Consider the following 22,608-nt stretch of genomic DNA (forward strand, 5'->3'; position numbering starts at 1 on the left):
TTTTCATTGGTGGTTCAAATTAATTCACGAACCTAATTATTAGATAAGGTACATACTAAATGCAAAGCACAGGCCTAGGTTGTAGAAAGGTAGAAAGGAGTCTATAGGAAACAAGACATGAACACATATAACTATAACAAAGATACAAAACAATTACGACCTTCTAATTATTCCCTACCAAAACCTAGAAAATCAACAGTATTTTTCAGTTAATCATTTCCACACTTACCCTCAAACTATATTTCCAAGAATCTCCTCCTGTCTCTTCAACAGCTAGAATAAAATAAGATTTTACACATGATTTTGACCATTGATAATAAAAATTATATTAGTGACATGTTGAAAAAGTAAGCACCTTTGTGTTTATTTCCTTAAAAATACAAGTACAAAAATTCATTTAAAATATGTTCATTATTAGATCTATATATTACAATAATTAGCTATGGTTCTTTGAGAGAAAAACATGAGACTCATGATCTTTGCAATTCGAATAGTAATTTAGTTTTAATTATATAAAAATTCCCAATATAAGTAGTTCTATAAAAATTCTTAATATAAAGCAGTTCTAAAAAAAAGTGCTTGTCTTACTCTGCTAGATTTGAATCAATTACTACCTCTACAATGCTGGGAATCACCAAAATTTTATTGCCATAAAGAGGATATCTTGGAGTACAAAAAGAACTGGATCATACTTGACTACATTTCCAGTATACTCAATTTATACTCACTATTCAAATGATTCAATAGTTTCAAGGACTAAAAAGCTTATATTCTAATATAATATATTCCCCCAGAAGAGGTGAAATGTTTTTCGTCAAAAAAGATTTATTTAATACAAAGGGCAAAATATGATGCCTTTGGAAGTGTTTTTATATCACATGAGGATAAAAATAATATTACTTTAGAATCTATGGTGCATATTAATAAGTGAACACACAAAGAATCTGTAATTTGAACAACTCAGGGAATATCCTTCCCCTACAAAGAGGTTGAGGTGATAATAGCTGGAAAGCAGGCTGTAGGACACGAAGGTCAAGTAACTTGCTATATAACATAGCTTCCATGTGTCCAAAGCAGGATTTACACTACAAATTCATCATTCAATCCATCATATCTCACATTACCTTTACAAGATACTTTTGAATCTTAAGAAAATGACAAATACATTTCCTATCCAATAAACTCCTTGATTATAAACTCTGAAACAAATGTGAAAAGAATCTTTAAAAATCTTCCATCTCCAATTCTAATTGAGTTATTTCCATTTAAACCTAAAATATATTAAAAACAACATACCCTATATATTGCAAATACTTTGACACTAAATATGACTTATTAATTCTTAAAACTACTGATCATTTTTATATGTGATATTTTGTAGTTTAAAAATTCTCCATAACCAGCAAAAAATATTCAGTAAAAATAATTACTCAAATGAAAGAAAAAAAAGTAAGTGAATCGAGATATTGAACTGACGAAATTTTTCTTCTAGTTAAAAAAAAATTAGTCAATCCATTCTGGCTTTCACTCCTTAAATAACTTCACAATCTGATAATATGTTGAATAAGTTTTTAAAAGTCTATTTGTGATTTTAAAATAAATATATATAATGCCTTGAGATTTTCTGTTCTAAAACTAGAATAAGCAGATGATAAAAATTAATCATCTTAAAAACAAGTATCAGATGAAACATTGCTATAAAAAGACAACACATCCCAAAACTCCATTGAGAAAATATGTGTACGTCACTGAAGGAAAACATCAGTATTAAATCTTACTAAAGCCTTCTGGATCTTCTTCCCACATTGTCAGTTCTTCTTCTGTTAGCAGAAAATAATGAGTAACTAATCTTCTACAGATCTCTGTCAAGGTTGGGTATGTGAAGAAAGACATCTTAATCTTATGTGCTTCAAGAGTTTCAGGACTACTATCTGAAATAAATAAAACTGAATTTAAACACTGTCAGATAATCAAATATGGCTAGACTCTAGGGAGAGAACACAGAATATAATGTATGATTTTTTTCAATATGTTGGTTAACTTTGCCTGTTTCCTTCTCATCATTCTTATTCTCAAGGAGCTAGGGAAGGAATTCCTCAGGAAAGGAAAGTGATATAAAAACAAAAGATAATCAATAAAAATTTATTTTTAAAAAAGATAAAATACTGATGGGGAAAAAAAGGTTTATCCGGTATTGTACAAAATGCAAAACTGATTTTTAGAGGCATAAATATTAACATAATAGCAACAGATGAATTCATATTAACAGTATGACTTTTTAAAAATTAAAAATTATAAAATCTTGTCTCATTTAATGAATGCTGATTTAGCCAGATCAAAGGAAATATGTTAAATTGAATAACTGCAAAAAAGATTTGCTCCCTATTTTACTGGGACACTAGAAGAGTACACTGTTATTAACCATCTCTGTAATTCCAAAATCCATTAAAAAAAATTCTAGGCTTCGAAGGGATCCTTCAGCATAATGCCTGAAGATGAACTAATAACTACAAGAAAGCTAACTTATTTTTTTTTAAATTCATATTATTTTAAATATCTACATTTATACATTTTCTAAATCACAATTCTTAAGTTGTGATAGAATTTTTTAAATTGTTGGATGAATCTTCCTAGAAAGGTCCAAGATGATATAAAAACAAAAAACAGACTAAATAGAGAAACTATTGAAGTTTTACCTTCAACATTTTTTGATGGCTTATATGCATAATTTTTGACAATCATCTTAATTAGATTCATGCACTGAACGATGAATCGCTCAAATGTGATTCCTTCACCCACTTCTGTGAAAACATAGCTTACTGCAAACTCCAGTGATCGTTGAATGAGAGGAGTAAAAGAAAAGGGATGTTGGTCCAAGAAGTCTAAAAGCTTCCAAAAGAAATTAAAACAATTATTAATCATTTTTCAAAATTGAAAAAGAAACTATTCTAACAGTATATGCTACCTAGTAAACCTTGCTTGAAAATAAAATTTTGTAAATACAAAAGCGAATGACAATTTTTTTTTAAATATACTGCTTCTTGCTGTCTCCCTTTATTGGTCATGCTATAGCATGACATCATAAGGGAAAGACCATCATAAGGAAGATTTTCTAGCATTTTAAATTCTCCACCATTAAACTTTCTCAAGACCTGGCTTTCTATTCACTGTGTCACCTAGCTGCCTCAATCACAATTTAATATTAGTAAGAGTAGTTTTTATCTGCTATTCTCTCTTCCCAAACTACAACACTAACAACAACTGAACTCAGGAAGAAAAGGATACTAGTAGTTTCAAGATTTGTAACTTTGAATTCAGGGCCTCTTCCAGGAGAGCCATATACCTCAAATTTGATCTCCGCGGCTTTTAGTTACAAAATACTTACTGTCCACCCTTGTCCAAAAATTTCTTGTTCCACATAGCCTTTCCCCCAACTCATCCTGCACCACCATCATTCACAGCAACCTCTCCTCTTTCTATTCACACCATTAAAACTGTTGACACAACTCATATGATGGCTGTTATGTATGGACTGCCAGGTCATTCTGCCTCTTTTCTCAATCTCCCATCTCTGTGAGTTTACCCTGATCATCTCTCATCCCTGGAATGAACTTTCTTTACCTTCATGTCTTTGTAATCCTGTCTTCCTTTAAAGCATAGCTCAAATAACTTCGAGGAAGCCTTTCCTGACCTGTCCTGAGGTTCTCTCTCTTTACTCTGACTGAACTACCTTTTTATTTTGCATTTATTCATATACATCTACATATTGCCTGAACCAGATAGAATATAAATCCTTTGACAGGATTATTTCCTTCTTTTTCATTTTGTCCCCAGTACCTAACACAGCACAGAGCAAGCATTTTAATATTTCTCTTGACTAATTCCTTACATTCTACTTCCACCTCTACTACTTCCCCCAAAGAAAGATAAAAGCAAAATTTTTACAGTGCCCTTTCTGTCTGTCCCTCTGTCCCCAACTCTTTTTTCTCTTTCTCCCCCACACATACCCTCAAGGACATGTAAATAAACCTATGCTGATCATAATGAAAAATCAATCTTTCTGAGCACAATGGCTCACTGGTAAAACCACACTGTAAACAGTGAGCTCAGGGGATAAATAAAGGTGCAGCCAGTTTGGAAAATGTGCCTAAGAAAGCTGTGATCCCAGGGAAGGTTGGTTAGTAGTAACAGTAGATGGAAGGAGTGGGAAAGGAAAAGATTTAGAATGAAGGAGTTTGTTACTGGTGGAATAGGCATTCCAGAGGGCACAGTGAAAGGGGTGGGTGGAATTTGCTTGGAATTTAGGAGTGGTAGGTTGAGGGAGATAGAAATAAGAAACTGGGTAATAGAAGATAGAGAATAGGATTTGAATGATGGGCTCCAAGGGTTTGTAATTACTGAGATGTGTTCAGTATGACTGGGTGTGAAAATATTCCTTCCCAAAGGAAGCTAAAGACAAGCAAAACATGATCTGGGAAGCATATAATACTATTTCACTACTCTTCTTACTGATAAAATACAAAAAAGACCCTATTTTTTTTTAGACTTTTCCTATTAATAATCTAAACATGCTGTAATTTCCTTGTAATAAAAGGAAATATTTAATTACCAAAACATTTTCTATTCATATTACTTATATTTAGATACTATATGTAGATTTACATTATGTATGCTTTCTTATTCAGAACCAACTGTCATTAGCTAATTCCCATCCACAAATCAACTTACCACTTTAGTATAAAGAATGATGGTCTTTTCCAGTCTGTCTCTACATACATTATCTGTACCTATACTTCTACCTATTGAAAAATAATCAAAAATTCAGTATATAGTATCATACTCTAAGAACAATGAATTTTTTGACAGAATACTTATTTCAACAGTAACACTGACACATATATATATATATTATGTAGGGTTTAGACAAGCATAAGTTCCTTGTTGTCCAAATATATAAACCACATGAACTGAGGTAAAAAACTGTAGTATTAATAAATCTTATGTTAGCAAAATTATAACAGTGACTATATATACACTTTTAAATATATATGTATATGAACAAAATTGTTAATGGAAAACACAATTTGGACACTAAAAAGTTGCATCATTTCCTAAAGACTCCCAAATTGGCCAAAGTTGAAACAAAAAGTGCAGATTGTATTTCTTGTCCAAGTTATGGAAATTACCCTATAGACAATAATTTTAATAATTCCCAATTAAATATTTTTAAAATTCAAGATTATAAGTAGCAATCATTTTTCTAAGAAATAACCAAAGAAAAATCATCATTTAAAAAAACTAAACTGAAATGGGATATCAAAAATCAACACTAAATAGAATACTTCTAATGTTTGCTCAATGTAATAGATTCTGACAATAGATAATGTAATAGAACACTTTTACCTAGGCACAAGTTATTCACGCTATTAACTCCTTGAGTACAAGGTACCCAAATTATGCCTAAAAATAGATGTCATATAAAATAAAAAATTGAGACAACACTATAAATTATATGTAAAGGCAGTTCTATATAAAGAATGGGTATATAAATGAAAATTAGCATTCTCAAATATCTCACATATTTTAGGATAGATGAGGACTTCTGGTTCTGGGATTGACAGAATGCTAAAATGGATTGATAGATAGATGATTGATAGATAGATAGATAGATAGATAGATAGATAGATAGATAGATAGATAGATAGATTTCAATTGAATTGCTTTCCTTTGTAAAACATTCTGAAAAGAGTATGGTGAGCAGGCTTCACTAGGAAGGCGATGGGATGCATGACCAAAAACAACCCCACTAAAACTCTGGGGTTAAGGCAACTAGTTGTCTCAATGAATTAAGTGCCTGGCTTAGAGATGGTAGATCTTGGCCAGACACTTCCCAGCTGTGTGACCCTGGGCAAGTCATTTAACCCTAACTGGCTAGTCCTTTCCTCCCTTCTGATTTAGAACCAATACTGGGTATTGGTTCTAAATCAGAAGGTAAGAGATAAAAAACAACCAACCAACTCTGGGGTTTGATGCTATGACAAAATAGCTTCTGACTATCACTAAGAATACTTATTCAAGCTAAAACCTGGGTACTGTGCTACTACAGAATGAAAAGAAAATTCAACTTAGTCAAATACTTGGGCTTAGAATGTTTGTTTTTTTTTTTAATCCTTACCTTCTGTCTTAGAATTAATACTGTGTATTGGTTCCAAGGCAGAAGAGCAATAAAGGCTAGGTGATGGAAATTATCTGAAGCTGGATTTGAACCCTGGAACTACCATTTCTCGTCCTAGTTTTCAATCCACTGAGTCATCCAGCTGCCCCATTTTATTCATTCATGCTAAAGCAGTAGAAAGGGTCTCAGGTTTTGAGCCTGAAAAAATACCAAGGAGTCTGTCATGCTCTAAAGTGATTTAAGGAGAGATTACTGCCTCTGCTAGGCACCTATGTTATATTAAAAAAAAAAGAAGAAGAAGAAAGACTGCCAAAAAGAAGCTTCTAATCCAATAAAGAGGATAAGACCATACCCAAGAGTCAAAAATAAGAAGCATAAAATTGAATTATGTGAAAGTGTCCAATGGCTATAGGTTAAAATTCATCAAGGGAAAGTGAAAATTAAATTACACAAAGAAGGCATAAAGAAGAAGACAGGACTTAAGTTGTTCCTTAAAGTACAAGTAAGATTAGCTAAGCAAAAAAGAAAGTATTCAGTAAATTCTATAATAGGAATATGAAAAATGAATATAGAGACATTCAACTCAGAGTATATTCTAAGAAATTAGGGTAAACAGGGGTCACAAAGTCTTAGAAACCAAGAGTCTAGAGTGCATATGATACACATTTAGATATCCATTCTAGGTTGCTAAGGAGAGAAGAATTGAAAACTAGTAGACCAGAAAATGCCACGCTAGACATCTTAGAAGCAAAAAGAGTAAAATCTGAAGGTATAAATGACACAATAATCCCAATATGACATAATAAGGGTCAGGACTATGGTGGTGACAGAAGAAATAGAGGAGAAATGATGTAGAAAAAAAAATATTCCATAGGAAAGATTTCTCTGTATCTGAGGAAGGCATGTGAGAGGAAAAACTTAGTTCCCATTCAGTTCCTCTGAAATATCAAAATATAAGATAAACCTGTCTAGGCATCCAGGGCATGGATATAGGTATATTATGATTATATATACACACATGGGGTTCAGATATGATGCAAATTTTAATTCTATTTATGTTATATAGTTACCTGTGTCTCTGTGTGTACAAATGCAAATAACATTTGCATATAAAAAATTCAGCTTCAGAAAACAACCTTTCCTGCCAGAGCAATGGTAGCAGAGGCAGGAACAGAAGCTCCAGTACTGGCAGCAACACCGGTGCATCCCCAACCAAGGTCATCTACTCCAGGCACTGAAGCCATTATAGTTACAGGGACTCCAAGCAAAGTAGCCTCTCAGGCTCCTGGGCAAGCTTTGACCATACCAAGTTCCCCAAGGGGCAGAGAAATCTGCAGAATGGTCTACTTATAGCAAGTGAGAATTCTCTACACACACACACACACACACACACACACACAAAGACCTCACAAGAGGACTCCATTAATGATAACTCTTTAATAAGGAATACTGAGAATACTTACTGCATTCCAAAAACTGTTTTAGACGTTCAAAAATCCCATGCAGAAAACCCTAGAAAAAAATAGAAACTTGTATTTTAATGTATATCACTAAAAATGTTGTTAAATAATTTAGTGGTGCAATTTCTCGATTAAAGGGGGGTCCATATCATCAGGGAAATAACTACTAATTATAAAGATCCAGAAATATAATATTAAACAGGGAAACTAAGCAAAAGAAAAAGAAAATACTATGCACAATTATAGAATTCTGTAGCTTTCTTCCTGCCAAAAAGAGAAACCAAATAGCAAAAATATATCGGTTTAATAATATAAATCACTGAAGTTATGAAAAACACAAATCAGGTGGAAAGCTTAAGAATTAAACACAGTATTCTACAGTGTAGAGTACTAAAAACATGTACTGTCCCCCAAGAACCCATAATCAAATATAACTGTTTAAATTTCTAATGTTGAAAATATACATAAATTAATTTAGAATATGTGAACATGAATACTGCACAGAGTAATAAAGAGATCACCTTGTACCTTTATTGAAGGAGAGGCCACTCTACCTACCTACACCTGGGTTTACTATAACAAATGAATGATTGAAAATTATGTATCTGCTAAGCTGAAGTCAGAAAGGGAAGGATGAAAGGGAGAAGCATCTTCATTATAAGAATAAGCTAAAAAAAGGTGAAGAAAACTGAATTAGTGAATAGGCAATAAAAAAATTCTTCAAGAAGAGAGAGAACAGTGAACATTAAATATATCAAGACAAACTATAATGAATAATTTTGACACAGCTGGTGTGAAATCTGCTCACCCACTCTGAAACCTGAGTGATGTCCCTACTATTCACCCCAAAACACCAAACAGTATTTCCTAAATATATTGATCCCTCATACTTCATTAGTCCATCTTTGAAGCAAAATAAAAAATAAAAAGAGTGCTACAAAGAGTAAAAAAAAAGTAGATATCTTCACACATAATGATTATATTGTTGGGAAAGGTGTTCTATGAAGAAATGAGAGAAATCTAATCTGCTTTGTCACATTACTGACAAAGGACCTAATAATCATTCTGATCAAGAAAAAAGAAACAAACTATACTTAACTAAAATGACAAAAATAAACCTTAATGAAAAACATTTCAGGAAGTTTTTATTTATAAATGAGGACTTAAAGTAACTAACCACAATTTAATATTCAGTACAACAAACATGAATTAAGAATCTCATGTGCTAGCCACTAAATTTTTTTAGCTGGCCAACAAGAGTTGATAAAACTAGTAAGTAAAAGGAAAGATATATACAAATGCAAGTCAAAACATAATTCACAAACAATCAGGGTAGCATTTTATAAGGAAGAGTTCATTGCTAGTAAGGGAAATTTTAAAAAACAAGAGAGTATGGAGGCAGCTAGGTGGCTCAGTAGATTGAGAACCAGGCCTAGAGATAGGAAGTCCTAGGTTCGAATCTGGACTAAGACTCTTCCTTTGTTTGTGGTCCTGGGAATGTCATTTAACTCCATCACCTAGCCCTTACCACTCTTCTGCTTTAGAACCAATGATCAGTATTGATTCTAAGAAAAGATAAAGATTTAAAAAAAAAATCAGAGTATGAGAACTTAAGATGGACCCTGAAGAAAAAAAGAAAGAGGCAGAGATCTAAAAAGAATCCACTATAGGCCAAGAGTACATAAAGAGAGAAGAAAGGAAGATAAAATGGGTGAAAAGTACAGTTTCCTAGGATATAGACTTCATGAAGGAAAGTGGAATAAAATAAGATTAAGAAGATGACTAGAGTCAAATAGTGAATGGTTCTGAACTTCATCATAAGCAAGAAGTCCCTGAAAACTTGTGAAGATGGATGAAGACAATCTAAGCAAGCAGCAATGGAAAATTTAATTAATTATATATTCACTTCTCATGATTATAAGTTGTTAGATGGTACAATGGATAGAGTGATGAGCCTTAAGTTATGAAGAAGACTTGAGTCTAAAACTAGCTTCACCCTTTCTTTGGGACTCTGAGCAAGTCACTTAATCTGCTAGGCTCGGTTTCCTCAACTACAAAATGATGCTAGCACCTATCTTCCAGCATTTTTGTGAGGATCAAATGACATAATATTTGTAAATGGCTTAGTACATTGCATGGAATATTTTAGGCACTTACCAAATACTTATTTCTTTCCTTTTTTTCATTCCTTCTTTCTATTTTTTTAAGGTAACAAATTTTATTTTTTCCCCTACTTAGATATAAAAACTATTTCCAACATTTTTCAAAGAATTGAGTCTCAAATTCTCTCCCTCCTTGAACCCCATCCACTTTGAGATGGCTAGCAATCTCACATAGATTTTACATGTGCAATCAAGAAAAATATTTTTCCATATTAATCCTTTTGTGGAAGGAAATTCAAACAGAAAAAATTTAAGAAAGTGAAAAAAGTTTTCTTTGGTCTGGATTCAAACTCAGTTCTTTTCTCTGAAAATAGATGGCATTTTTTATCACAAGTCGTTTGGGATAGTACCGAGACACTGCATTGCTAGTTGTTATTCACAGCTATTCCGTCTAAAGTATTCTGCTCACTGTACATTGTTGTCCTGGTTCTGCTTATTTCATTCTGCTTCAGTTCATATAAGTATTTCCAGGTTTTTCTGAGATTTCCTGTTTGTCACTTCTTACAATATAATATTCCATTACAATTATATACTAAAGTTTACTCAGCCATTCCCCAATTGATGGGTATCACCTCACTTTTCCATCTTTGCCCCACAAAAAGAACTACTTTAAATATTTGCATATAGATAGGTCATTTGTTCTTGGGGGCTTGGGTGGGATAAAAACCTAGTAATAGTACTGCTGGGGCAAAGGATATGTACTGTTTTTTATAGTCCTTTGGGCAAAGGTCGAAATTGCTCTCCTGAGTGATTCAAATCAGTTCACAATTTCCCCCAAAAAGCATTTGTCTCAGTTTTCCTATGTCTCCTCCTGAGTTTTGTCATTTTTCTTTATTATCACAAAAGCCAATTTGTTAGATGTAGGGTGGTACTTGAGGTTATTTTAATTTGCAATCACAAACAGAATTTGTGTTTTACAAACTTGAGAAAAAAAATTACATGGGAAAAGAGCTCCTTTTTAGATGAGAACTGCTAGAAAAATTAACATAGCAATTTAGCAGAAATTAGGCTGAGTCTAAGAGCTAATCTGATATATCATAATAGTATAAAAATGATATGAGACATGAAAATAAAAAGATCATAACAAAAAATTTATAAGAGAATTAAATTAGATATCTTTCATGACTAAAACAAAGGGTAAATTTTTTTCATAAAACAGGATTAGTGAGAATTATGTAAGATAAAATTAAGCAATTTTGACTATATGAAATTTAAGTGTTAGTAGGAAAAACATCATTGAAGATAGAATTACAGGCAAAAGAGAGTGGGGATAAATGGAATAGACTTGGGGTAAGTGACCTCAGGAAGACAATCTATGACAAACCCAAAGACCACAACTTTTGGGACAAAAATCCACTATTTGGTAAAAACTACTGGGAAAATTGAAAGACAATGTGGGAGAAATTAGGCTTGGATCAACACCTCACACCCTACACCAAGATAAACTCAGAATGGGTGAACGACTTGAATGTACAGAAGGAAACAATAAGTAAATTATGTGAACACAGAATAGTAATACATGTCAGACCTTTGGGAAGGGAAAGATTTTAAAACCAAGCATGACTTGGAAAGAGCCACAAAATGTAAAATAAATAATTTTGACTACATCAAATTAAAAAGATTCTGTACAAACAAAACCAATGTAACTAAAATCAGAAGGGAAGCAACAAATTGGGAAACAATCTTTATAGCAAAAACCTCTGACAAAGGTTTAATTACTCAAATTTACAAAGAGCTAAATTAATTGTACAAAAAATCAAGTCATTCTCCAATTGATAAGTGGGCAAGGGACATGAATAGGCAGTTTTCAGTTAAAGAAATCAAAACTATTAATAAGCACATGAAAAAGTGTTCTAAATCTCTTATAATCAGAGATGCAAATCAAAACACCTCTGAGGAACTTCACACCAAGCAAATTGGCAAACATGACAGCTACAGAAAGTAATGAATGCTGGAGGGGATGTTGCAAAGTTGGGACATTAATGCATTGCTTGTGGAGTTATAAAGTGATCTAACCATTCTGGAGGGCAATTAGGAACTATGCCCAAAGGGCTATAAAAGACTGCCTACCTTTCGACTCAGCCATAGCACTTCTGGGTTTGTACCCCAAAAAGATAAGGAAAAAGACATGTACAAGAATATTCATAGCTGCACTCTTTGTGGTGGCAAAAAACTGTGAAATGAGGGGGTGCCCTTCAATTGGGGAATGGCTGAACAAATTGTGGTATATATATTGCTGATAACTGATGGAATACTATTGTGCTCAAAGGAATAATAAAATGGAGGAATTCCATGGGGACTGGAACAACCTCCAGGAAGTGATGTAGAGCGAAAGGAGCAGAACCAGGAAAACGTTGTACACAGAGACTGATACACTGTAATGGACTTCCCCATTCCTGTCAATGCAATGTCCATGAACAACCTGCAGGGATCTATGAGAAAAAACAGTATCAACAAGCAGAGGACAAATGGTGGGAACAAAAACACCGAAGAAAGGCAACTACTTGACTATATGGGCCAAGGGGATATGATTGGGGATATAGATTCTAAATGAACATCTTAGCACAAATACCAACAACATGGAAATCAGTTCGGATCAAGGACAAATATGATACCCAGTGGAATCGCGCGTCAGCTATGGAAGGGGTGGTGGGAGAGGAGGGAGGAAAAGAAAATGATCTTTGTATTCAATGAATAATGTTTTAAATTGACCAAATAAAATAAAGTCTAAAATGGAAAAAATATAAAATAAATAAAACAGTAGATACTCAAAAAAAAGAGGGGGGGGGGACCACATCAAAAATCATAAATAACAGTCTAGTACTGAAAATATTAGAGAACTGAGTGAAATAAATCACCAAAAGTTATCCCCTAGTACTGTGTTAGCAAACCTATGGCACAGGTGACAGAGGGAGCTGCTCCCCTCCTCATCTCAACCACATCTGAGGACATTTCTCACATCACCTGCCTCCCTGCCCAGAAGGTTATTGGGAGTGCTTTTTTCTTCCCACCTCAGGGTAAGGGGGCAACTCACATGTGGCATGTAGGTTGCAGTTTGGACACTCAGTGTCTAAAAGGTCCAGCAGATGTGTGGTCAAAGGATAAAAAAAAAATTTCAAAAGATTTAAGACCTTTAATTTACCATGTGAAAAATATGCCCAAAATCACTATGAGAGAAACCGGAAGGGTGGGGGGAGGGAAGGGAGGGAAATAATGTGATTCTTGTAACCAAGGAATAATGTTATAAATTGACTAAATAAATTAATTTTTTAAAAATAAAATAAAATAAAAAATAAAGGAACACTGAAAAAAAAACAAATAAAGGCATGTGAATATATTAGAATACTTTCTCATGCCATAAGAAATCACAAAAGAAATTGTATTAGTAAAGTGAAGTAAGCACAACCTGAAAAATAATAATTTCTGCAATAATAGTATTGCAAAGAAAAACAACTTTGAAAGACTTAATAGCTCTAATCAAATCATGATTCCAAGTGATGAAAACATGAAATATACTCCTCAAAGAGAAAAAAGTTTAGATTGAAACTTTTTAGACATTGCCAAACGTACTGAACTCATTCTGCTTGACGGGACATATATGAGAATTTTAAATTTTCTTTCTTTCAATGGGGAGAAATGCAGGGGGCAGAGTAAGAAAGGAGTTAGCAAGGGGGAGGTAAAAGTGGGGAGTGGGGAGATGTTCACTGAAGGCTTTTTTTTTTTAATACACAGAATAGTCAGTAAGAAACACAAACGGGTCCCCTTTGAAAATAACATGTTGAATTTACTATATACATAAAAAGAAAAACAAGCTGTACATAACTAAGATTCACATACAATCCTCAACTCCTATTCGGTATATGGAAATGCTCATTTTACATGGTGTTTGTTCAGAATCCAAAAAATAAATAAATAACCAGAACTCATATGCCATAAAAAAGATAATAATTTATCTTCTGAACAAATGAAAAAGCATTTTTTCAAAGCTAAATGTGCCAAGACACAAATACCAAAAAAAAAGAAAGAAAAAAGACATCTCCCTCCTTCTTTCAAAGAATTTATATTATGAAAGAAGAAAATTCACAAGAGGTAGAGATAGCAGTGGTGGTAAGGTAGATGTGTTTTGGACTGAAACGTCAGAGATGGTAGAAACACATGGCAAAATGCACTGACATGTCTTTGACAGGAATGGTAGTGTTAATTTCAACACTTTATAATATGTAGGAGGGGGATATGAAAAGAAATAGACACTGTGGGCAGAATGGAATGATGTGGAAGGGTATAGATGGTGTGAGTTATAGAGATTTCCCATTTATTAGGAAGCAGAGCTCTAGGACAAGGGCTAGAAAGGTAAGTATATGGACACTGGTAGCTTTTGAATAACTTTCTCTGCAAATTAAATGATATAAACTAAACTACATGTATGGCTAATGGTAAAATATGAATTAGCATATAACACTATAGTGCTATCAAGAAAAATAATTACACAGAAAGGCATTTAGGGCATTTATTAAGCACTATGTGCAGCCACCAGGCGAAGTGCTATGGATAGAAGACAGTCTCTCTGCCAGATATCACTTAAAAGGAAGTTGGAAAGCACCTCACATCACCACCAGTATGCCCCGTAACTCCTCACTGAAAATGGTAGAATTCAGGGCATCTAGCAGTTCCCTATTCCTAGAAGACACGCCCTTCTTGATGAAACCCAAAGTTGCATTATTTTTCTGACTGGTATCTCACTTCTGACTTAGGAGTTCACTAAAACCTCAAGACCTTTTTTTCTGACCAGCTGCTATTTATTTATGCATCCCTCATCTTATAATTGTGACACTAGTTTTTTATATCATATCAAAGTGTATGACTTTACATTTACCTCTATTGAATTTAATCTTTTTAGATTTAACCCAATATTCTAAATGATCTTTATCTTTTTTATGTTACAGACCCCTCTGTAATTGTGGGAAACCCTAAGGACCCCCTCCTTCTTGGAATCACATTTTTAAATGCATTGGATTACAACAGAAATCAAAATTATTATCAACTTTTTCTTTTAAAATTAAGACTCTGAAATTGTAAAAATGGAGATTTGAACCCCGGACTTCAATCCTAAGAAGTCCTTGGAACTTCCCCAGAATCTCACCTGAGTGAGAGATCACAAATTATTATTTAAAGGGGCTCCCCACCTACTTTAGGCTCTCTCTCCCTACGTTAAGACTTAGGCCTTCCTTGAATCCACACTCTCTCTGAAAATACTTACAGATGAGTATCCCAAACTTGGCTCCTACTTGGCTTCTATAATCTAGTCCCTTTTCTGTCTTTTTTAGTGCGGCAACTTTCTGTAGTCCTGGCTACTGATTGGGTAAATGCTTACTTGCTTAGATCATTTTAATTGGGCACTGATTCAAGGACCTGTTATAGATTTACTTTTCCTTTACTTGGAATTTTTACACATAAGACTTTGATAGTCTACATTTTCATCCAGAAATTATCTTTTTTATTTGGATTTTTTTGATGTCTTTTTAATTTCTCTTACCAATTGATTCATATACCTCATAACTCAGCCATGCATCCCTAAATGATTCTTGTGTTTTTCAGTCACCATCTTCACAGGGAAATGTAAAAAATATTATTTTAAATTGGAAAGTTTAAATTCTTTTTGAGAAGAATTTTAGGTAAAGAAACATGGTACCTCTCTGAATCTAGAAACTGAACTGTTTGGAGAAGACACCATGAAGATGCCTCCAGACCACAAGCTGCACGAGATCAAGAATGAACATTGGGTGTGATTGATTGAACATTTATTTGTATCTATACTTTCATGCCAAAGGGGACTGCCCCCTAACTGGTTTTTTGTCAATGCGTCTAGCAATTATTGGTTTTGTTCTTTTTTCCTCTTATCCTCAAATTATTGTAATCTTTAAGTTGATTATGTTTTCATGATCCTTTTGGGGAAAATCTTCCCAATAGGATCAAACGGCAAAATGTCAAAACAGAGATTTGAAACCCCAGACATCAATCCCCAGAAGTCCCTGGAATTTCCCCTTGGAAATTCCCCAGAATTTCACCTGAGTGCAAGATCACAAATTATATTTAAAGGGGCTCTCCGTCTACTTGAGGCTCTCTCTCCCTGCTTCCACTTCTAAATACACACATCTCTCAAGATGTAGTAAGTGAAATTGAATGGGCCTTTCGGCCGGCCCTCCTAGGCACGTGCTTTCTATTTTTGTATTTTATTTATTTCTTAATCTTTAATAAACCTCATAAAATATAATACTTTTAGCAAAGAAACTAATTTTTAATCTTAAAAATTCCTACTCCAATCTGTCAAATTTCTTTTGTATCCTGATGCTGTCATGTAGCTTTAGGTTACTTGCAAATCATCCTATACTATCTATGCCTCTAAGGACCAAGCACAAATCCCAAGAATACTCCCCTGAATAAGAGTGGCATGGACTACATCAGTAAGTTGTGCAGGCCCTCTCCTAGGAGGTCCTTAAGCAGAAAACTGACAACTAATTGTGCGTAGACCAAATGTTATCCGGGAATTCCTTCAGTGTAAGAGTTAGGCTAAAGAGTAACTAAGATCTCTTCCATCTCTCCCATTTTATGATTCTATGCTGTTCAGTGGTGTCATATAGAAGTGCACTTACAAGTCACTCTGACACATGCACTTTCACTTAATTTCCTCAGTCTATAGGAATTTTTTTAGCAGTTGGTAGGTCTTCCTCCACCAACACTTTGAGCCCCTGAATTCTCAGTATGTTTAGGAATAGCAAATTCCACATCCATAGAGATGTATCCTCTACATAGCCAACTCAAGAACTCAGGAAGAATGAAAGAATGCCAATACTAAAAACCAAAATAAAGCTTGTTAAATGACATTCACTTTAACACAAAACCAGGAATAAAGAACTTCTCAGGCAAAAAAATAAAGTGGAATAACTATCCCATAGGAAAAAGTGTATTAAATTTTATTATATTATGTTCCTTATGAGCTTTTTTGCTTACTGTCCAGATTCACAGAAATGGAGATGGAAGTCACTTTGGTTATGACCACTGAACAAATAAACCGTTGCTATATAATGATTTAACGTAGTCGTCCTGGCAAAAGTAGAAAAAGAAATTTCCCATTTTGCTAATTTAATTTTGTACAGACACATAACCAAGAAAAGGATACAGATGGTAAAGCTGCTCTTTAATTTTAGGCCAATTTTAATCGGTTCTTAAAAAAACTTCAAGAAAAAACTGTGTTTGAACAAATAATCCCACTTAGACATGCATGACTTTTATAATGTTTTTTCTTCAAATAACATTTTTAAACTGTCAGACAGAAGAAACATTAAAGATATATCTGGTAATGTTACAATAGCAAACAAATTCAAAGAACTGCCACAGTAACAACTTCTGTGGTAACAACCAATCATGAGAAATGGTATAACGAGCCTGTTTCTTCTGTTCTGAACAGCATTTATTACATAGAAAATACGCCCCTCCACCCCCATGATACAAACCACAGCAATTGCATTGAAACGTGTACAGGAAATGATAAAGATATAAATGCCTCATTTGGTATAATTTTTAAACAAAATATTGATAGAATTAAAGATCATAAAATCAAACTAAAAATAAATAAATTCAAACATTTCTCAAAAGTCAGAAAATAATCCACTGATGTCACTTACCATCACCTCCATATTCTTATGAGGTTCCACAAATCCATGAACCGTTAGTTTACGAAGCACTGAAAAGTACAACCAAAACTGATTAATTCTTTAATTTGTAATAAATAACTATGATTGCATATTTACAATGATAAAAGCCTATGAGATCCTAGGAATCACATACTTAAATCTCACTGTGTGAAACATGAGGAAATTCAGGCAGAAAAAGATTAAGTGATTTGCAAAGGGTCACATTTCTTTAATAACAAAGCCAGGAAGATAGCCTAGATCTTACATCATGCCAGTTTCAATCCATTTACACTATATTTCGTTTTAAAAAAGACTTGTTCAAAATGTCATTTTGTTTTTTTAATAAAATACATTATCTTCACTAAAAACAAATAACTAGGTTTGTTTCCATTCCATAAATACTTCAGAGAATAAGAATATTTAGGGGGTCAAATTACTGAAGATAACATACAATGTAAAATCACCCCTGGGCACAAAATTCACCAAATTCTGTAAAAATGTTTTTATAATGACAAAATTATCCATTTACAACAAGGAAAAAGCCCAAAGAAAATGAAAGTATGTGCAATAATCCAGACTGAAATTTCAAGTAATTTATATTGAGGACAACACTTTGTTACACTGTTTACTTAGAATAGATCTGTAGTAAGTCAATTGCCAAATATAACAAAATATAGCAGATAAGAGGGAGTCAATGAATGAAGTACAGATCTGTATGATTATATTCAGTTACATGAGAAAGCCATGATGAATAATTTCTTGATTTTCAAAAGGTAAAAACAGAGATAAATTTTCACAGGAAATAACAGACTACACTCATTAAATCAAAATGGACACCTTCTAATTAAATTTTGATTGAGGCTAGGAAGCTCAAAGGAGAATAAAAAGAGGATGAAGAAAATCTTATTTTCCCCATTAAGAAGAACTTACTGCAATACACTTTAAACGTCTAATTCTTAAATTCATTAAAATGACCATTGGTTGGTCACATTACCAATAAAAAAGGTATTATATTCATTTTTTAGACACCATAATACCATTAATATGCAGAAATATGTGAGAGTGGCTTAGAACAAGGCAAAGAGAAACATATTTAAAAGTATTCAATCACTAAATATCTATAGAGTAATTAACTTAACATTTTAAATGTTCATTTTTAGAAATTAAACCAAAGATATTCATTTTTGTATCCATAAATATATAACACACATGTATAAAATCTACAAAAGTATAGTACGTAGGATGTTAATACTGTCAATAAAATAAGAATATCACTAAAAATTCTAAAACTTAAGAAAGCACCTTCCAAGCCAGCTAAAATATCTCAATAGGGACATTACCAATTACAGTTGAGCTCCTAGAACCAACTCCAGAGCATAATGAAAGGAGAGCAGCCCTCAATTGACAACTTCAAAATCAAAACACTGCTACTCTCACTTGCTCCACAAACAAGTGATTTTCTCAATCTCCATTTCTGACTAAAAGGAAAAAAAAAAGGCTAAGGAACATGTCTTACTTAAACAAGTAATTTATTTTGAGTAAAATATTCCCTTTTACCCCTAACCACTATAAATCAAAATATAACCCCAGATCAAGTATGAAAAACGTAAATATGTCATTTTAAATATTTTCAAATAATATAATCACAGGAGGTAGGTAGATGGATGGATGGATAGATAGATAGATGGACATATGGACAGAGACAGACAGATAAGTACACAGGACTAACCAATATGTTAAAGGAAGAAATTGAGGAGCTTCTCAGAATAAGATGTAGTAGCTAATAAATGTAAATGTCTAAAATATAAATGAAAATAAAAGAACTAAGAAAAAGAGCCTGATAAGAACAAAGATAGGAAAAAATAGGAAGAATAAAAGTGGAAATATATATAAATTAACAGAAAGTAGGACATTCATTTTATGACCCTGAATATAAGGCCAAGAGTACATGACCTGGAGAAAGGCCAGTAAGGAACTCATTGAGGCAGAAGAGAAGAAACTACCAAGCTTAATCCATAGCCAACAATGTTTGAAGGCCAAAGGAACTAGACCTGGAGTCCTGAATGAGGAAGGTCTTACTTTTTCGGAGAATTATATTTTAAAAGAATGAAAACATAGACCTGGGGTTAGGTGAGGAATAAAATGAATGAGGAGAAAGAGAGGGAAAATAGTCCAGAAGCTTTCAGAAAGTAACAGTATGGAAACAAAAAACACTGACTTAAAAATAAAAAGAAAAAAAAAGCTTCATCCATACACTTGAATACACTGTATGTCCTGGACTACAAGTGGAAAAAGGTAGATAGAAAAGATAAAGGAGATAAAGGAAATGAAACAAGAATCTTTGAAAGAAAAATTACACTTTAATCACTCAAAATAACAAAAAGCCCTAGAAATCAGCTTGGTTTCTTATGCTCATCTACCTTTATGAGTCTTATCAGTCTTTCTCTTGGTTATGGATGTGCTTTCCTATATGCAAGGTCTTTAGTGCTTTCTGTTAACATAAACCTTTTTACAGTTTTATTCTTCCTATTTCTTCCTAACCTTGTTCTTAACTGGTTTCTCCTTTATTTTAAATTAACTTTTAGACATTCACATATATTACCTACTACATCTTTACCTGGTCCCTCCATTACATTTGGTAGTTACATCTTAAGGCTGTTCTATTTTTAAATAAATGAGATATACAAGCTATGTATAATTTTACCTTTCAATGACAGTAGAGTTCTTTCTAATGAATTTAAAATAGCAGCTTCATCCCCAGTAGAAATATGTTGCAGGAATGTGTCTGTATGATGATTCCACAGAGAACAGGCAAAACTATAAATTCCAGAGGCTAACTGCAAAGAAACAACAATATGTTTACTTACAATTCATTAGAAATTTCATTAAGCCATAGATTGATAGAGATAAGCATAATGGTTTCTTTAATTCCAAAAACCAGAGAAAATGCTTTTGAAGACTACATGAGCAATGTTCACGTATCGTTCATGAAATAAAAGTTCCTATAATTGGACAATATAACACTATAATCTACTATAATTAAGACTCTTATAATTCCAGTGCCCTGCGAATTATATACATAGTTTAACTTAAGGTCTCTCTAGCACAAAGTACACTACTGGGATAATCAGTTTCCTAACATGTTCAAATAGATGTGAAAGCTCTCTTCTCTACATTAGGTTTCAAACAAACTCATTACCCAACAAAGTTTATCTCCCAGGATTCTGGTTCCCAGAGTATGACGTGTCCCTTATTTTGGACATCTATCTCTTCAACTACTTCCCTACTACTACTTGTAGCCCTTCTTCATCATTCCCTCCCTGATCCTGCAACACAGCTCTGCTCCCAGATAACTATTCAACTGCTAAATCAGTTAACTCTCCTGGAGTCCTACATGACCCTCATGAAATACTTCATTTTAAGCTTGTGTCCTAAGAGTCTCAGTTAACATTATATTTTTGATCACTGACCCTGTTTAACATATTTTTATATACATATACATGAAGTTCTACATTTTAGTAGCTTTAATTGCTCATGAAATATCAAATTTGTGAACATTTTTATAAAAATATAGAATCTCTTTCTTGATGAGAAACAATAAACCCTTAATGTAACATTATTTCTATTGCAAAATTAGTTTCCATTTACAATACCTTTCCCAGAAAAGTAATTTGCTTTAAGTCCAAAGATACATACTTATAAGAAAAATACAAATATGCAAGTATCCAAATTACAAAAATAAGCCTTCAAAATCCAAATTCTAGTTAAAAGTATACAATGGTACTTGTCATATGAATCAGCAAAGAATTAAGGTACTTCTTTGAATAATCCACAAAATAAATCTAAACCCAAAATTATAATTTGAAATGTGAAAAAAAAGTTTCCAAGCAAAAAACATATGTGTTCTAGAAAATCTAAGAAGTTCTGTGAATTTCAAAATCTACTTGTGTCTATGATTAAGTGAAGTCATTTTTTTTTTAGTGTGAATCCATTTCCTATGCTGTCAAAAAAATCTTAGACAATTCCATTCTTTCAGCTTTAGTTTCTGAAAATGAAAGGTTTAGACTAAATGATCTCTAGGGTCCCTCACAGTTCCAAATCTTTATGTGGAAAATAGGATGAGCAATTATTCTATAGTGGGAAAATTTAGGAATTATGTGCAAAACCATGAAGAAACTTCAGATAAGACATGATCATTGCATTCAAGTACTTGAAAATCTGCTCCCTCTAGAGAAGAGGCATTTGGTTTGTTTTGTGTGGGGCCCAAGGTGAAGCCATTTTTAATGCCACAGACTAGAGCCAAGAAGGAAAACCTTGCATTCAAATTCTCATAAGACAGATAATTCCATGTGGAACTTGGAAAAAATTATTTTAAAATGATATCTGTATAAAAGTAAAAGTTTTTTTGTAAAAATCCACCATTCATTTCTCTCAAAGAATTCTTCTATATTGTAATTTTACTATGGCAGATATCAAAATATAGGAGGTCAGCTTGGAAATCTTTTGTTCAGCTAGCTTGGCATATTCATAAGAAAAAGATGAGTTTTATTTAGTCCTTTAGTTGTTAAAAGTAAAAGATAAAGTGAATTTCATTTGATTTCAAAGTAAACTGCTTACAAAAAAAATGTGGAGGATTCTCTAATGGGAGACTTGAATTTTAAGAAGTTTCATTTAAAGGAAATCTAAAAATCTAAATCAGAAATCAAAACAACTTTACTGATAAGTTCACAGAGAATTGTTTAAACAAAAATTGTTATGTAGTATGGGATTTTCTAGATCTTTTTTCCATTTAAGATACTGTTTTATCATTTGCATATAGTATGTGTAGAAGATATTATTATATTAATTTGATTTGTTGGGGGCCATGAGATGGCTCCAGTGGATCAATAGTCAGGCAAAGGAACAGGACATTCGGAGTTCAAATCTGGCCTCAGATATGTCCTAGCCATGTGACCCTGGGACAAATCATTTAATCCCCACTGCCTAACCTTTCCTGTTCTTCTGCCTTGGGAATAATGCACAGAATTGATTCTAAGACAGAAGGTAATGGTATTTTTATTTTTAATAAAACAAAATAAGTTGAATTTGATGTGCTTTTCAAAATGTTTTTATTAGGGATA

General features: G+C 33.0%; 1 protein-coding gene across 1 annotated transcript in view; it reads right to left on the bottom strand.

The window, feature by feature from the left end:
* The window catches only part of IPO11 (importin 11), a 197,492-nt gene that overhangs the window by 130,495 nt on the left and 44,389 nt on the right, over positions 1–22,608 (bottom strand). Inside the window, exons 6-12 of the mRNA XM_007486378.3 lie at positions 20,193–20,325; positions 17,480–17,538; positions 7,639–7,687; positions 4,729–4,799; positions 2,697–2,889; positions 1,779–1,931; positions 230–273 (exon numbers count right to left, since the gene is read on the bottom strand). Of these exons, the coding sequence (XP_007486440.1) occupies positions 230–273; positions 1,779–1,931; positions 2,697–2,889; positions 4,729–4,799; positions 7,639–7,687; positions 17,480–17,538; positions 20,193–20,325 (702 nt within the window). The remainder of the gene's footprint in view (positions 1–229; positions 274–1,778; positions 1,932–2,696; positions 2,890–4,728; positions 4,800–7,638; positions 7,688–17,479; positions 17,539–20,192; positions 20,326–22,608) is intronic.

This window comes from Monodelphis domestica, chromosome 3, assembly GCF_027887165.1.
Source record: "Monodelphis domestica isolate mMonDom1 chromosome 3, mMonDom1.pri, whole genome shotgun sequence".
NCBI classification, from domain to species: Eukaryota; Metazoa; Chordata; class Mammalia; order Didelphimorphia; family Didelphidae; genus Monodelphis; species Monodelphis domestica.